Raw genomic sequence first — 18,765 nt, 5'->3', positions numbered from 1 at the left:
GTTATTGGGTTTTGGGGGTCATTTTTGGCCTTTTTATTACCAGCACTTAGCATAGTGCCAGGTACACAGGAGGCATTTAATAAATGCTTTTTAACTGACTTTCCCCAAATAAATAGAAAAATGTGGCAGATATTTACATAACTCCTAGGCGAAGACTTAAGGTACTTTTCTGGTGGCAGATCAAGCAACTTCAATAGAAAGATGCACAGAATTAGTTTAAAACCACAGTTTGCCATTGAGCTAAAGCAGACCAAAGATTGTGATTCTGAAAGAAATGCATATGCATGGGCAATGTGAATGAATTAAAACCTTATCTCTGTTCTTAGAAATCATCTCTGAAAAAGAACAGAGTTAAAAATAAATCGCCAACTTTGTGGACTTTGCGAATGTAAATGTCCCCAGAATCTTGACCACACCACTGAAAAACATTGTTACGTTTCCATGAGGATCTGTGTGTTTGTGGAAACTCTCCATATATTTCCTTCAGACCATCACTTGTGGTCTTAAGTTAGTGAGGCCGCAAAAACAGGCACTGACCTAAGTGAAATCAGAACAGGCCTAATTTTTTAATATGCTCTGACTCGCTTTTTTTCTCCCTTTTTGGTCATCATGGGACTCTGGGCTTGTGGGAAAACCCTGAATGTGCTTAGTTCAGCCAGATGTTTGTATTCAACTAAACCTAGAGATCTGGGAGTAGCAAAGAGAGGTCAGCAGCAGATTATGAAAGTTAGCAAAATTTTGTGAGCTGAGTGATTTAAGAAAATTATCTGAAGGGCTATTCTAAGGATCAGTAAATCAGTAATTATTTAATAAGCACCTACTGTGTGTGGATTATTATCATTTTATTATATTGTTTAGAAAAATTATTATGTTTAAATCCAAATTCATGTGATTTAGAAATTATTTTAACCCAGAACATCGTCCTGACCTCAGTAACTCTCCAGGAATGCCAGTGATGCCTACAAAGAATTTTGGATGACCCTACGTCTTGGATCCACTCCAAATGTCCCTACACCCAAGTCTTCTTTTGGGTCGACCCAAGCTTGTGTTTTGGGTTCCCTCAAAGAGACTGACTTACATGCAGATATACATTTCAATCTGCCCTTCTCTTAAAGATTACCTACTGCCAATCAGGTGAATATCTTTGCACACAAGTCTAAATCCTATATAATGTAAACCTTCCAGAGTCTGGATGGGAAAGAGCCATATTTCCAGCATGCTTTCTTCTATGAAACATTTCAGATTTGGGGGTCTGGTCTCACAAGCATTAAAGTATTAAAACAGGAGGTATCGGAATAAAAATAAAAAGAAACAATTTTTACACTCCAGGAGCCTGCATGCTAATGCACACAGAGCAGTTGAGGGATTCCATTGGTTAGAGGAAGAGGAAGGCAAATGGAAAATCTAAACTGTATTTTTTTGTGAACATTTTGAAGGAAGGCACTATCTTTTTTTGTCTGCTGTACAGCTGAACTGTTCAGCAACAAGACATTTTAGCTACTGGTAAACACTGAAGTTTAACTGCTATTAATATTATTTAGTGAGGATTCAGTTCAACAAAGATTGTCAAGTGCTACTTACGTGTGAAGCATCAGAGATACAAATACAAAACCCCAAAACAGTCCCAGTCCTCAAAATGCTTACAGCACAAATAAACAAATTTAATGTAACACAGAAGTGATCACAAGAGGGAAAGAGTGCTTTGTAGTTCCTGAATTCTGCTTTAAAGAAAGCTTGGAATTCTACAAAGAAGAGATTAGTAAGGTTTTCATTTCAGAGGAAGGACAAGAGTGGGTAAGAGACTAATCCTAAAGGCACAGAGGTGGGTTTCATGTACCAGGAAAAGCTAGCAGTCCAGTTTGACTGGTATGAAGAATGAGTGAAGGAGATTAAACATAAAACTGAACAGGGAGAAGACATTATCGGCCTTCCCCACCCCATCCCCAAAAACAAAGAGAATAATGACAGTAATACAACCCTTCATACAAGGTCCATCATACCAGATAGTGCCAGCATTGAACACAGGCACGGTAAGCAATTACCTCTGTGGTGTGAGGTAGAGGCTGGTAGAGTTCCCCATTCCATAGCCATTTTTCCCACTAGCCAGTAAGGACACCTGAAATTCCACTACTGGAGAATCAGTCCTCTAACTTAAGATTCTTTTCTCCAGAGAAGTACCAGTTAGAGAAAACTAGCTAAAGAAAATAATTAATTCTTAACACCTTTGTATATATTAGTTTATCAGTTATGACAAGCAGAGCCTGCTAGCAATGGAGCCTCTACAGAGAAGAATCTCTAATAGTTGGAATCTTTAAGTACTAAAGGGAAGCAGAAAGACAGGTCAAGAGCAGAGTGACTTAAGACATTACAATGGCAAGGGGTCTGCTGGAACCAGCTCTTATCTACTCAAGAGATGGAAAATTAAATTTTCAGTGAGCATTTACACCTAGGAAATTGGCAAATGCTACAAAACAGAGCTTGATTTATTGTTCTGCTGCTTGTCCGGACTTAAGAAAGTGAAGGAAAATATGATAACGAAGCAGATTTGCAGATAGCAGGATGTTAAATGTTTACCAAGACACTGCTGAACGACAGTCTAATAGGACTGAATTACTGAGAGTTTTAGTCATTAACCAAAGCTCTGACAGCAGCAAATAGACAAGGTCAGTCAAAGCTTAGGACCAGCTGGTGAAGAAGTGAGAGGATGGAGGACAGCAGGAATAGGAAAGTGGATGCCATCAGATGTGAGTACCAAAGGACTCAGCCAAATGTTAGTGCAAAAACCAAGACACCAGTCTATCGGCAAAGCGGGGAGAGGATAGAATTCAACTATCATTAGCCAAATATTCAAAGTTTGAAAGAGAACCACAATACAGAAGCAAATAAAGGCAGGTCAGGATATTAGTTTAGATTCAGGCAGGAAGTTGGGGAATCCTAATATGAGGAACTAGAGAGCTAGTCACAAAGAGACTGTGGTTTAGGGAAAACTCCAGAACTCTAGAGCTTGGGCTGGAGGAAGGGTGTTTACCAAGCAGATACTTACCCACAAATGAACAAGGTAAGGAAGGGGGAAAAAAAAAACCCGGATGCTGGCAAATGAACTTCACTAGAGGGAGGAGGGAAGGAATGGGGTGGGTTGAGGAGGGGGAGAGGGAAGAAAATAATATTTCATTCATTCAACCAAAAATATTTACTAAATGTACTGTTTCGGGGGTTTGTTTTTCCTTGTCTTTTTTTTTTCCCTTTCTGTAGAACCCAAGGTTCCTAGATTCCTCAACTCCTTGGTCAAGTCACTTAACCCCAATTGCGCAATACTATTGTGCTAAATATCGGTGGAAGGAGGGAAAGAGACATCACACAAAATTAAGTAAGACACAGCAATGGAACTTTTCGTCTAGTATTAAGACACAAAAATTGATATTATGTAATTCAGCACATTAGTACTACAGGGTGTTCCTAAAATCTAGACACACAGGCAAAAATGCATATTTTCAAGAAGTGAAATGAATGCAATTTTCAACATTTAATTGGAATATTAACAAATAATATCTTCAATATGATTTCCATCATTTGTGATGCAAAGGTTGATACTCTTTGCAAGATTCACATGAACTCGAATGCAGTAACTTCACATTGCTGTCAATTTTAGCACATTCACTCTTCATGCGTTCAATCAAGTGTGTTGCATCTGTGATTTTCATTGAGTACACCTTCTCCTTTAGCATACCCCAGAAAAAGAAGTCAAGAGAGCTAAAGTCTGTTAATATTCCAAATATTTCAAAATACGCATTTTTGCCTATGTGTCCAGACTTTAGGGACACCCTTGTATGCGCTCGGGATCTTAGGATTTTATTACTAGAATAGATTTACTGGTCATTTACTATTGCTATCATTAAATTAATTTTAAAAATACAAAACAAAGGGTGACAAGACAGATAGATGATACTGAGCTGGTGAAATGAGGATCTCATGGGGCTATACTTGGAGGTTAAGTGGCCTCAAGACTGAAGGTTAGGTTACAAGGTCAGGGAGTAAAGTAGGTTGGAGAATACTAGGTGACAGAGTAGATGGAGTCCTGGGACAGAAATCACAAGGCGTGAGCTCAAATATAGCCTCGCACTTACTAGCTATGTGACTGACCCTAGGCAAGTCCCTAAACCAATCTTAGCATGTTTCCCAACTTGCAAGATAAGGACAATAAGAGCACCACTTTCCCTCACCCCATGGTTGTTTGCTTTGAAGATAAAATGAAATAATTATTTCATAAAGCCCTATATAAAGGCTAGTTAAAAACCTGGAAGGTTGGGGCAGCTAGGTGGTGCAGTGAGTAGAGCACGGGCCCTGGAGTCAGGAGGACCTGAGTTTAAATCTGGCCTCAGACACCTGACACAGGTACTAGCTGTGTGACCTTGGTCAAGTCTCTTAACCCCAATTGCCCTGCCTTCTCCCCTCCAAAAAAACCTGGAAGGTTTTAATGTAGTGTGGCCACTTAGGACTCAGAAAGGGAAAAGTGGGAGATCTCTATCTCTCTTCTCTTCTGTTTCTCTCTCTCTCTCTCTCCTCCTCCTCCTCCTCCTCCTCCTCTTCCTCCTTCTCCTCTCTCTCTCTCTCTCTCTCTCTCTCTCTCTCTCTCTCTAACTTCATTGTTGCCTATGGCAGACCCCAGCACCTGGAGGCAGCCAGTTAGGTTATTTAGATTTAGCACCTAGGCAAAGAAGTTAACAAACAAATTTGTAAAAAGGAATGTCATTCTTCCATGCAGGAAAAAGGGAAGGTGACAAAAAATAAATAAGTTTGACACAACTAATGATTCCACCCTATATAATGCTGACTTTGGAGAGAGCAGTTTTAGTTTTCATAGCAGCTATTCATCTCATTTAAAAAAATAATTAGAAACCCTGTATATTGGAGGGGGGGGGAGGGAAGAGGGAACACACTGACTAAAGTTAGAGGAAGAGGATCCAAACCCTAGCTGTTAGGACACCAAGCTCTGATAGGGGAGATTTTTGCCTTACCTTGCCCAGACCCAGGCCTCCACACCACTTCTTGGCCATCTACACATCATGTTGCCTCTCCTCAGACCATCATCCTCATGTTCCCAACCCTTTCAACCTGGGGCTCAGCATTTGAGACGCCATGGGTTGCTGTTGTTCAGTTGTGTCCAACTCCTTGTGACCCTCATTTGGAGTTTTCTTGGCAAAAGTACTGGAGTGGTTTGCCACTTTCTTCTCCAGCTCATTTTACAGATGAGGAAACTGAGGTAAACAGGTTTAAGTGACTTACCTAGGGTCACATAGCTAGTAAGGGTCTGAGATCAGATTTGAACTCAGGAAGATGAGTCTTGCTGATTGCAGGCCCGGCACTCTATCCACCTACCACCTTGAACTTTCACCTACCCTTACCCAAAACAAGGTCTTCATGAACTTCCTGACCATCTCCATACCACGTAGCTTCCCCTATCTTTCCCCATTTTCAGATCTCCTTTATGGATAGTCTTCTCCCATTAGAATGTAAGCTCCTATAGGTCAGGGGCTGTCTTACTTGCTTTGTATTTATAATCCCCTGGGCACAGAGAAAAAGTTCTTAATAAATGTTTTATCTCTCTCTGCTACTTTGCAAGATCTCAAGCAAGTCACTTTAAACCTTTTAAACACAGCTTCCTCAACTATAAAATGACTATTAGATGACCACTAAGGGTACCCTTGTAGCTCTAATCCCACGAATTTCTTTGGATTAAGACTCCTCGGGATTGTCACTAAGACCAAAAAAGTCACCATGTTTCAGGTAACCTCGTACATAGTGAGGAGTCACTAACAGTGATCACATTCCACCAAAAGGTGAACCATATGAGTTTGTATAGCCCCTAATAGTTGAAAGAACTTGGGTGTTATTAGCTGTATGACCCCAGGCAAGTCATTCACGGTCTCTAAGCTCAGATTTCCCTACCTGTCAAATTAGAATATATACCAGAGGCCTCACAGGAAAAGTATTTTGGAAATCTTGAAGCACTATGGAACCATGAGTTATTTGTTGTTCAGTCGTTTATCAGTAATGTCCAACTCTTCTTGACCCCTATTTTGGGGTTTTCTTGGCAAAGATACTTTTGCCATTTCCTTCTCTAGTTCGTTTTACAGATGAGGAAACTGAGGTAAACAGGGTTAAGTGACTTGACCAGGGTCACACAGCTAGTAGTTTGGATTTGAACCCAGGTCTTCCTGACTCCAGGCCTGGCACTCTATCCATTTCATCACCTAACACAGGTAATTAAAACTACACTAAATACTCCCAGCAATATTTGACTTTAGAGTGTTTTTAATCCTTGCACCCAGGACAAAGCGGTGGACATACAATCTTTGGACCTCTCCTCCCCTAGAAGTATTGGTCTGATCAGTTTACCTAAAATGGAATCACTGCTAATCCAAAGAAGTTCTCCCAACTGAGATGAGTTTCTAGTCAAAGGTAGCCTGTAGGTGGGGGTTGGAATAGGTTGATTCAGTTGATTCAAAGGATTTGTTCTTCACAGAAGGAAAATTTAGACTTTCTCTTAGAACTAATACAAAGCCCCCAGAAGAAAGGCATCCCTCTCTAAGCACTTCTTCAGCTATTCAGGGAGAGCCAGCCTCCAGTGAGTTTCTTAGAGATGACCCCAAGCTAGAAAGCTAGTCTCCAAACCCTAACTCAGCCTACAGGATGAAGTTAGTTGGTGTGATGGAATAAAGTGATGAATTTGGAATCGGAAAGACCTGGGTTTGTATCTTGCCTTCATCATTTGATAACTGCGTAACCCTAGTCAAGTCTTATAACCTCCCTTAAGCCTCAGTTTCTCAAACTGTTAAAGGGGAATAATAACGGCACAACAGAAACAAATGAAATGAGATAATAAATTCGAAGCACTTTGAAAACCTTAAGGCATTGTGTAAATGTTAGTTGTCATCACTATATTAGTTGAGACCTACCTCCAACCTCCCTAATAAACTTTAAACAATGTTAGGAAAGTCCCATGGCTGGCATGTGTCAACCGGTCTAAATTCCTTAATCAAAAGATTCCCCTTTCCTTTTTTTAAAGCAAAAAGATACAGCGAGGTAAGGTTTATGTCACAATATCCAAGGAAAACAATGAGATGTTAAATTCTATTAAACTGTGTGTACCATGGTCTTTTCTTTTCTCTAAGCAACCAACTGGGAGATTTGTGATGTGATGGCTCATAGTCCACAGAAGGCTAAACATAAAGAGGAAGAGATTGGCAGGAAGAGGAAAAGGGAGATGATATGGGCAGCAAGTAGCACCCATGAATTCTATTTAGTGTCATGAAGTCACTGGCTTTCCTCAACCCTGGAGGCTGAACTCCAAACATTCAGTTAATTGTTAATAGTCTCAAAAAAAATTAAAAAGCCTTAGATGTAGGTTGCTGAAGTACATGTAGATATCTCCTACACTTTGGAATATTCCATTCTGCACAAACTGTTATGGATGGTGCTTGATTTTCTCTGCATAGATTCTCTATCTACTAATAGGTGTAGATGTTGTTTCCCCCACTAGCAGGTAAGTTGCTTGAGGGCAGACATTTTTTGTTTTGTCTTTGACCAGTACCCAGTACATTCAAGGGGTTTAATAAATGCTTAGCAAATTGCCTATTGATCAATTTATCCAGTTCACTTTTCCATTTATAAATATAAAGGTCCTGACTATGAATAGAGCTAAGCACCATTGAAGCTAACAAAGCATAGCTACGTATAATGTACTTATTTTCATATTAACAGTAATATATTAACAGGTCCATCATTATAGTATCTCTCTTTTGGGGGGGAAAGAAAAAAAAAGTATTTAAAAGACGTGTGCACAGATTCTGAAAATGGCCAAACAGTTCTTGAAACTGTTTACCTTGAACCAAATTGCTAAGAACTAGTAAAATTGGAAGCTCTCAGATGGTCAAAGCTAGACATCCTAGTTCTTTTGTATAGTGAGTTTCCAGTATGGTTGAATGGAAGCAAAATAGAGGCCTTTCAAAATTAATTTTTTTAAAAAATCACCAATTCACACTGAACATCCCTTGTTATATTATGCATGCTACCACCTTTAAATTTTACTTATACCATGATAATATTTTGATCAAAAATAAACTTTACTTATTCCCAAACCCTCCCCCCAAGCATTTGATTAATTTCTCATTGACATTAATCCACCACCAAATTCCTAATGAAGTGTCTCGCCCAAAGGCACAGAGGTAGACCCTGGGTTCTTACATCCTGGGCACGGGGAGCTTAAGCTCTGGCTGGTGAGTCCAACCCAAGATGGAAAGGTTTGATGATGTATTTATCTGCCTTCAGATGAGCACAGCGAAATTTGGAGAGGTTTGTCACCAGGAAGTTGGTAACCAGGAGATTAATGTTTTTTAGCCACAGTAATCATGGTATTCGTGATAATGATTTTATTAAGCAAGGCATGGAGGGAGTTCCCATAGTGATGAATCTTGACTTGTGGTTAAATTAACCCCAAGAAAGAATCTGTAACTTACAGTTAATTCTTAACCCACTGATGTGTGTGTGTGTGTGTGTGTGTGTGTGTGTGTGTGTGTAATTTTGTCTTCCTCTCATTCTACATACAAGAAAAGAGAGGACAATCCTAAGTAGGCAATTCCTGTTCCAGCTGGGGTATAAGGCAGGTACTACCTGTAGTTCTATTAATCATATCTAAGTAAAGTCATTAGACTGGAAAAGCTTTTTGAAGGCTGGGGGCTCTAATGCTTAACACAGTTGAGCACACAGTAAGCACTTAATAAATGCCAACTACTAAAATAGAACAGGGGCTATTGCTGCAATAGGAGGGACAGATTGTGGTGGCCAGGGTTGCCATTAATTGAAACAGGAAGTATCTCTTTGGCCACCGTTAAACTTTGCATACAATGAAGTTAGAGCATGGTTACCCAACTGCTCCCTTACCCCACCTTTTGTCCATCAGTTAAGAGCACTTTCAGAGGTTGCACCTTTCATGAATATTATACTAACTGTTCTGCCTTTACAAAGGGTTAGAACAAGACTCAGCCTCCAAGAGCTATACATCAAAAAGCTATAAAAAGCAAATAGAAAATGACAGCCATGGGAAGTGAATAGACAAAGATGCATCAGAGTGACTAAGGATTCTAAAATCTGTTCTAAGAGAACTTCTACTGCTTTTTGATGTAAATAAGGTATACGCAGTTTGCTTAAAATTGCCCATGATTTAGATTTGACAGAAAATCTGACTGATTGATTCATCAAGGGTATAGTTTTTTGTCTGTCTTTTTTCTAACCTAACCTGAGATTTTACCAGGGACCTAAGAAATCTGTGATATGGAAATTTCCTCAACCAAAGTAGATCTGTCTGTCATTTATATCTTAAGAGAGTTGCCTAGAGAACTGAGAAATAAAGTCACTTGCCCATGGCCATCCAACTATCCACTATTCACGCTTCAGCTACATGATATTAGTATGCAGTTAAAATGACAACACCAAAAATATTAACTCCCCGGGGTAACTTACACATAGGATGATAGCTTTAGAACTAGAAGGAACCTTAGAGGTCATCTATTCTAACAACTTTATTTTACAGATGAGGAAATGAGGCTCAGACAGAGTGACTTGCCCAAGGTAATGGTCAGATAGAATCCCGAGTCTATAGCTTGAAATCCAGAGATCTTTCCAATGTAGCATTACTGCCTCTTTTTAGCTGATTTTTTTCTACCAAAAATATAATCTAAGCAGAGTCCTTTAGTTTTTATGATCTAATCATGAGTGCTAGAATGATTTTAAAATGTAATTTTAGTTTTTTCTGATTTAAATCTCATTCTCTGTATTACACATCTTTATCATTAAATAATAACCAAAGACATGAAATATTTATGACACTTTGCTTTCATCCATAAAGTCAATATGCCATTAGGAAAAAAAACAGGGCAGGTCAGTCCAAGCAAGGCTTGAGGTTGACAACTGAAAATTTTATAAATTTTATCTTTGTCAAACTTGCTTAAATGGGGAAATTTCTTATAAAATTCAGCTCCTGATATAATTTCTTCCATTACTTCTAAATCCCATTCTTCACATTAAATATTGAGATGAAGTTTGTAAAAAGAGTCTTCTTGGATATCAAACCTGTGTCGGCTATGCTCTGACACACTAAACAAATTTACTTATTCCTATCTAGCCTTCAGAATGCAAAAGGGGCTAAAAATAGTAAAACTGCTGGTATAGGAGTATTTTTAGAGAGTATTTTTACAGAAATGGGAAGGAGGGAACAGGGAATACACAGACTTCGGGTTTGGGTCTGGGATATATCCGATTTAACAAGTACATAGTGAAGACCTATTACATAAAAAGGCACTATGCAGGGAGGGGGCTGTACTAAGGAATGGATGTGGTGGTGACAAATATAAGTATTACCTCACCCCTGGCTCTGCAGGATTGTAAAAGCTAGAAGGAAAGATAAGAAATGAACACAAACAACTCTCAAGTCAGAATGTGATAAGTGCTGTAATAAAGGCACAAACTATGCACAGGGCTAGGGTTGGGAACTGAAGCTGTGATTTTGATGACTGAGGTAATTCCCTAGACCAAAAGTAGGTAGGTATGGTCTCTGCAATTTATAATCTTAGAAAGTTGCAAAAGGCATTAAAAGGTTAAGTGACTTGCTCAGGGTCACATATGTATGTATGAGAGGTTAGACTTAACTCAGACTTAACCTAGCTCCAAGGCTGGATCTGAGAAGATCTGAAGTCGGTGATAGCAGTGGGAACAGAAAGCAAGAGAATGAAATATTGATCCATGTTAGTGGGGTTTAATGGTAGTAGACAAACAGTGCCAATGTGAATGAGTACAATGGAGAAAGTTTAAGAACTAGAGATTCCTAATCTATCACTGAAAAAAGAGGCTAAGTGCCAGATCCTGTACCATGATAATAATCCATTAAGCTAGTTTAAAAAAAAAAAAAGATTTAACAGCCTTTTTTTTTCCTGACTCATACAGAAGTAAGGAACAGACATCACCATACACATTACTTAAATTGTCTCTAGACACAGGAGAGCATTTGATCGATTTCCAGGACTTTCTGTTTTTAAATAATTGAGTACCAAAGAATAATCAGACATTATTTTCGCTTGATAAGTTGCTCTCTCCTGACAAATAAAAACCAAATATCCGATGGCAAAATTTGATCCCTTGTTTAAAACACTTCCAAGTCCCACTGTTCCACTGTTAAAGAGATAATGTGGGGTAGCGGGAAAGATGGGGGAACTGGGAGTCAAGATACCATATATGTGACCCTAAGCAAGTCACTAAACCGAGCGAACCTGAGTTAACTCGTCCATAAAATGGGTATAATTGCAGTAGTGCTTGTCCTATCCTAGTTTTCAGGATTGTCATGACCGAATGCTTTATAAAGCAGAAAATTTGAAATCAATATATAAATGTTATTGTTCACACCCAGTCTTTGGTCAAAATAATAACAAAGTCTACATCGCTCTCCTTTTAGTAAGGCCTTCTTAGCAATAATTACTTCACAGTTCTGGGAATTCATCTGTGTCATCACCATTCCCTCCTCTGATGCCTCAGTGCCTCCACTGCCTACATGGATGGTGCTCCTGAGTTGCTGTGGCCAAAAAAATCTCATTACTCGGTGCTGAGCCTGTCTGAAGTAGGCTGGTCCTGGGACAACCAACAAACTCAGAGTCCTTTGCCAAGCCCATATGCAAAGCATTTCCAACATGGTAGACCATAACAGGACATATGCATAGCATTCAAGGACCTGAGGTCACCTCCACCCACCAGGAGGCACAGGGTTTAGATTTCGTAAGGTCTATCTAAATTTAAATCCCAAGAAACTTGTAAAGGTTTTTAGAAGAGAGGCAGCTTGGTTTAGCACCCTAGAGGGGAAGGGCTCCAAGACACTGCTTCATTTGTCACAGACCTGCTGTGTGACCCTGCCAAATCATTTAACCTTTCAGTGACACACTAAAAATTTCAGAGAAACTGTCAATATACATACACTGGTAAATGGACTCTCTTCACTGGGAGTACTGGCATTCACCAACGAAATCAAAAGTGTAGTAAAAGAATTTTTTTCAAATAAAAGGGGTTTACGGTATTCTTACTTCTCATTTTTTTTAAAGGAGGAAAACTATACCATGTTTGAAAACACTAAATTTAGGGAGAAAATACAATAATGAAAGATGTGTAGAATAAAATCAAAATTCTTGAAATTCGTGAACATACCAATAGAAAAATGCATTCTAAACTTTGGTGATACTTTTATTAAAGTTCAGTAAGATGAATTCCAAAAATCCCCCAAATTAGGAATACTTACTTTCTTCGCCATTCATTGGTATCCCACTGAAACACACTAGATTCAGAAACCAGCTGTCCCTTTCTTCCCCTCTCCAAAAGGACACAAAACCCTTCTGTAGCAATGATAAAAGTTTGCTAATGAATTAAGGACTATCTGCCAAGGTGCTTGTTGAGGCATCTCTCCCTTGTTTCAAAAATTCTTCACTCGGGATAGCAGGCTCCTTCTCTACAACCGGACCGGCCAGAAGTAATCTCTTTCCCCCCATATTCACCCCGATGCCTTTATTGCGTATATATAAAAGTGACAGCTTCGAGCGGTAATGGCCAACGCTGCCGGAATTCTTCCGGTCTTAAAAGCATTAGGCCGCTGGAGTTTGCTAAAAGCTTTCCAAAAATGAACCTAGGATCAATTGAGTGTATCTGTTCTTCCTTCCGGAGAAGTCCCGAAAGGACTCTATACTTACCTCACCTCACCCCACCCACCATGCACTTCCCACTTTTAGGTCCTTCATGACTCTTGACAATGACACGACCCAAAAAAAAAAAAAAAAAAGGAAGTATCTTTAAAAGTCGTTTGGTGAATTTTTTTTAAAGCTATAATCAATCGATTGACTTTATCTTACCAGACACCCCTCCAAGAACGCTGCAAAGTTGCTAGTGTGTGCACCCACACCCAATCTCAAAACTCTGGTGTCATCAAAAAAAAAAAATCCTATCATTTCTTGAACTTATAAGTCATCGACTGACTACCATCCAAAATGGATCGATCTTAAGAGAGAAGAGGGCTCGGGCCAAGCAAGTCCCCTAGCCCAGCGGCAGCGCAAGGAAGTAGAGGTGGCTCGGCGGGGGAGGACAAGAAGGGGGACCAGGGTCGAGCCCCTCCCTTACCTGGCTTGACTGGCTTAGGTGGCGGCTTCGACATCTCTCCTGCTGCGGCTGCTAATCCGAACGAAAGCCCGGAGAGGGAGTAGACAAAGTACTGCGGTCCCGGTGCGCTGCAAAAGTTTTAGTCTGGTTCCTCGGCCACCTTCTTCTTCCGTCCGTCCGAGATTGGCCGAGCCCACCCCTCCTCGAAAGAGAAAAAGACTTGAAGGGTGGTTTCCTCTAAGTTGTTCTCAGAGTCCCGAAGGCACGGTAAGGGAGAGCTCGGTCAATGAGGAAGTGAACGCTACATCAGCAAAAGCTAATTGGTCCACGGGCCCCGAGCCCTCCAGCTGCTGCAGCCGCAAATGCACACAGCAGAGATGCGGAAGCGGCGACGGCCGCAGAGGCAGCGGCAGCCCAGCCCCAAGCCGAGCCCCAAGCCGAGCCCAGGCGGGATGGAAAGGCCCCGGGAGAGAGCACGCGGGCGAGCGCGGGCGCGGGCACGGGCGGCGCCTCGCGCGCAGCTCCAGAGCGCGGAACCCGATCTGGGGCCAGGGTGCGGGCGCGCGCCTCGCCTCCCGCTGAGGCCCCGCCCCCAGGCCGGAGCAGGAGCGGAGGATAACCCGACGGGGCTGGACTTTGGGCTGCCTGGGGCCTGTGCACCGTGGTCGCCTCCGAAAGGTGCCGGAGCCCCCAGGCTTTCCTCGTCCTGATTGCGAGGGTCTGAGCTGATCACACGGACTGACGGTTTGCACTGAAAGCTCCTCGTGCCCAGCGGAACGCCCCGGCAACCAGGTGAGTACCGGATCAGTGCAGCGCTGCCACTGCGGCGCCCCCTCGGGGTCTTCTCCCGGGTGCTCAATTTGCAAGACCCTTGGCAATCGCGCTGCACCCATTTAGCAGTGCCGTGGGAAGGGGTGGCTTGAAGGACCTTGTTCGCGAGGGTTTGATAATGGCGCACTTTTCGAAGCGAATGTTGTCACTGTGAACATCCCACTGGGAGAGCGCCTCCTGGCGTGGGGAATAGAGGAGACTGGAAGACCTGGATTCGAGTACTGTCTTTGACACTTCGTGGGCAAGTCACTTAACCTGTTAGTGACCAAGCAACTCTCTTAAATGCAAATTACCAACGAGTAGCCCGTCTTCATTGGTGGAGAGAATTTCCACACAGTGTGGTTACTTCCCAAAGAAATGAAATCACGGTTCCCCACTTCTGTCACTACCACCCCTCTCTGCAAAATAAGTAAATAATTACCTAGCCCTGTTATATAAGACCGTGTGTGTGTGTGTGTGTGTGTGTGTGTGTGTGTGTGTGTGTGTGTATGTGTGCGTGTGTGTACCTCTTGGGGGGGGGGGGGAGCTGAAAGATACCATATAGCCATTTAGTCCAGCCTTTTGATTTTGCATATGAAAAAGCTGACTTGCCCCAGGTCACTTAAGTAGTAAGCATAGGAGGTGAAATTTCCCCCCAAGTCCTCTGACTCCAGAGTCAGTGTCCTTTCCGTTACCTCCAAAAAGGTTGAATATCAGTGACTACTAACTCGTATGCTTTCTTCCCTATCTTTACAAAATGTTCATGAACATAATCTTCAATTGAACTGGGGGAGGAGACCTGTAGCAGGTAGAGGGCTGAGGTTAAATTTTACCACAAATTGAGTATGAGTGAGCAGTGGCCTGCTGTTGTGAAAAATGCCTACCAAAATCTTGTTTTTGCTATATGCTGAGTTTATAACATCCTTATTACATTTTTTTATAAATACACTTTAAATGGGATGTGGAGAAACTTAAGCAGGACCGAAGAATAACAAGGGTAATTAAGATGGCAAATAGGTCTTAAAAGTACAGTTTAAAGCAATTGGTATTGTTTTAGTCTAGAGAAGGGAAAGCTAAGATGTAGCTTTGGTTGAAGTATAGTGTTTTATTTAACATAGAAATGCTGAGCAGGTATTTTCCATGTCTTTGGAAGACAAAACAAATGGAAACTAACTTAAATAAAAAAGACAAAGATTGTTATTAGACATAGGGAAGAAACAAATTGACTCTTACAGTAATAAAACCCTGGAATGACTGCTGAGAGGTTGAGCTGTCTTGGATATGCTAAAGGATGAAGTATGAAAAGGTATTTTTTCAGTGTTGTTTGCAAGGTGTTGTGCTAGGTGATGTGAGAAATATATAGAGTAAGAGATACCCACCACAACTTATTTTCTAAACCTTTTCAAACCTCCCAAGGTTCCGTCATCCCCTACTCTTTCAGCTGAGAGAACCTTTATCTTTCACTGAAAATTTTTTTTTAAATTATTTGCTGAAAGCTTGTTTTTTTTTTCTCTTCTTCATCCCATATCATCCAGATGTTTTGTGCCACTATCTCCTCCTTCACTCCTGTCTCATATGAATACATGTCCCTTCCCCTGTGCAAGGCTGATTCCAGGTGTGCAAGTGATCCCATTCCATCCCACCTTCTTTCTATAGCAGATTGCTCCCTCTAGCAGACTGACTGTCTCATTTATCTTCATTCCCTCCCTGATTACTGCCTGCTTACAAACACACTCATATTACCCCATCACCAAAAAACTGTCACTAGATCCATCCATCCCCATCATCATCCCTTATCTCTCCTTCCTTTTTTTTTAACATTCCAACTTTTTATTTATTTTTAACATTCTTTTCTTTTTAAATTCTGAGTTCCAAATTTTCTCCCTTCCTCCTATCCCGTCCCACATCCTTCCGTATCCACTGAGAGGGCAAGTAATAGCCTATCAATTGTACATGTGAAATGATGAAAATTTTAAAAAGCAAGAAAAATAAGGGGAGAAAATTATACTTCAATGTGCATTGGCTCTCTCTCTCGGGGGTGGATGGCATTTTTTCATCGTAAGATCTTTGGAACTGTCTTTGATCATTGTCAGAGTACCGAGTCTTTCATAGCTGATCATTATTACAACATTGCCGTTAGCGCACACAACGACCTCTCACTTGGTCTCGCTTCATTTTACATCTGTTCGTATAGTACTTCCCATGTCTTTCTGAAATCACCCTCCTCATCATTTCTTATAGCATAATTATATTCCATCCCGATCATATGCCGTGACTTGTTCAGCCATTCCCCCATTGATGGGCATCCCCTCCATTTCCAATTCTTTGCTACCACCAACAAACTGCTATAAATATTTTTGTACAAAGGAGCTGCCATAAATATTTTTGTACATACAGTTCCTTTTCCTTTTTTTTCATCTTTGGGATACAGACCTAGTAGTGATATCACCGGCTCAAAGAATGTGGACAATTTTATAGCCATTTGGACATTGTTCCAAATTGTTGTCCAGAATGGTTGGATCAGTTCAGTATCCCACCAGCACTTCATTAGTTACCTATTTTTCCCTCATCCCCTCTTGCATTTGTAATTTCTCATAGGTGTGAGCTAATACTTTATTGTACAATGTGACTGCAAGTCATAGAATACCACATACAGTCTCTGAAGAATTCAAATCGAAGGTCACTGAAAAGGCAATGGAGAGTGTAAATAGATTGCAAAATACCTCCATTGCTGCCATCAGAGATATGTGTGACTGAAACAAAAGGCAGACATGATGAGAGCAATAACTAACTACAGCTCATGCACCGTTGGTATCTGTGCAGCATCAGGAGATCAAGAGGAAGGCCTTCAGTATGTCTTCCCATGGAGAATTCATGGGAGGAGATGGACAAGAGTCATCCAGGATGAGGAGTTGTAGATGGATTGGGATCTATTTGAATGAAGGGAGCACCCACAGCAAAAAGAGAGATCACTGATCTATCAAAATATTGAAGCAAGTCTTATAACTTTGTTAAAAAGAAATGAAATAAGGTTATTTTGACAGTCAACAAACACTTATTTAGTGCTTACTATGTGCCTGGCATTGTACTAAGCACTAGGGATACAAAGAAATATAAAAACTGCCCCTGCCCTCAAGAAGGCAATGGTCTCCATGTAAAAATAACTACTTAAATCCCAAGTTGAAAGAAGGTAAGCTCAGAGTAGAAGGCACTAGCAGCTGGGAACACTGGAAGAGGCCTCAGGCATAAGATGGTGTTTGATCCAGGTATTGAAGGAAGCCAGGAAAACCAAGAGGTAGAGGTGAGGAAAGAGAGCATTCCAGACGTGGGAGCAACAGGTGCAGAAGCACTGTTGGGAGATGGAGTGTCAAGTGACAGGAACAGTGATTAGGTCAATGTACCTTAATAATGTAACAACAGCTAGGTGGCACAGTGGATAGAATGCTGGGCATGGAGTGAGGAAGATTGATCTTCCTGAGTTCAAATCTAGCCTCAACACTTCCTAGCTGTGTGACCCTGGGCAAGTCACTTAACCCTGTTTACCTCAGTTTCCTTATCTGGAAAATGATCTGGAGAAGGAAATGGCAAACCTCTCCAGTATCTCTGCCAAGAAAACCCCAAATGGGGTCAAGCAGAGTCAGACACAACTGAAAAACAACCCAACAACAACAGCTGGATATAAAGTCTGTGAAGGGGAGAAGAGTAGAAGAAGCTTAGAAAGAGAGTGAACCCATGCCGCCTTGAAGTCATCACCACTTCCTTATCCTAATAGTGTATGAAGCTAAATCCTCAAAAAGGATTTAAAAGCCTTCATAACCTGGCTGAATCCTGCATTATTACACATGACTCCTCTTCACACAATAGCCATACTGAATTTCTTGCTGCATTTTATAGACAACAGTACATCTCTCATTTCATTTCTTGTCAATGGCTGTCCTCTGTTCCCAGAAGGTTCTGCATCCCCACCTCCACCTCTTGGAATCCCTAATTTACTTTAGGACCCAGTTCAAGCATCACCTGGTTCAGGATGTCTTTGCTGGTCACAACTGCTAGTGCCTAAGGTTACCTATTTTCTGTGTGTGTGTGTGTGTGTGTGTGTGTGTACGCGCATGCACATGCTCCTGAGCTTATGCATGTGCTCTTGAGCTCGTGCATATATACAATATTCAGAAATTAACTTTAATTAGTTAACCTATTAATTATTGTATATTATTATTAATTAACTTTTAAATTAATTAACCAAGATCACACAGCTAGGAAATGATGACAACGCCAAAATTCAAACCCTGGTCCTTTCACTCCAAATCCAAGGGTCTTTCCACTATATAACAGCTGCCTCTTATGTTCACAAATTATACATTTAATTTTTTTTTTCTAAAATTTTGCTGGGGCTCATCATTAAGGTCATTAGCTTGTAGTATCCTGCCTATAGTTTGTAGTTAATTCTTTGCTTGTTGTCTCATTCATTAGACTGTGAGGTCCTTGAGAGCTGGGACTGTTTTTCACCCTTCTTTGTATTTCCACTGCTTAGCAAGGTGCCTGGTGCATAGTAGCTGCCTAATTAATATTCATTGACTGTTTGATTTTCCCCTTTCTTAAAAGTGGGACATTTGCCTTTTTCCAATATTGTAATACCAGTCTATAATGGGGTGATTATAGACAGTGATATACAGATAAGGGAGATACTTGGACAGCAAAAAACCATCCCTGCTCCCTCAGATCAGAGCACATTGTCTGCTTGTGAGGTATGGGTTTGGCCAGTATTATACATAT

The 18,765-nt window shown here is 40.9% G+C and overlaps 2 protein-coding genes across 2 annotated transcripts in view; one reads left to right on the top strand and one right to left on the bottom strand.

Moving 5' to 3' along the window:
* The window catches only part of OSTF1 (osteoclast stimulating factor 1), a 67,268-nt gene extending 53,598 nt beyond the window's left edge, over positions 1–13,670 (bottom strand). Inside the window, exon 1 of the mRNA XM_036741029.1 lies at positions 13,204–13,670. Within this exon, the coding sequence (XP_036596924.1) occupies positions 13,204–13,237 (34 nt within the window). The 5' untranslated portion in view covers positions 13,238–13,670. The remainder of the gene's footprint in view (positions 1–13,203) is intronic.
* A 217-nt stretch (positions 13,671–13,887) lies between these two features.
* The window catches only part of NMRK1 (nicotinamide riboside kinase 1), a 31,299-nt gene continuing 26,421 nt past the window's right edge, over positions 13,888–18,765 (top strand). The window contains exon 1 of the mRNA XM_036741030.1: positions 13,888–13,974. The gene's annotated coding sequence lies outside the window, so the exon portion shown is untranslated. The remainder of the gene's footprint in view (positions 13,975–18,765) is intronic.

This window comes from Trichosurus vulpecula, chromosome 1 (assembly GCF_011100635.1).
Source record: "Trichosurus vulpecula isolate mTriVul1 chromosome 1, mTriVul1.pri, whole genome shotgun sequence".
NCBI classification, from domain to species: Eukaryota; Metazoa; Chordata; class Mammalia; order Diprotodontia; family Phalangeridae; genus Trichosurus; species Trichosurus vulpecula.
Note: the sequence above shows the minus strand (reverse complement) of the source record. Positions and strands in the feature narration are given on the sequence as shown.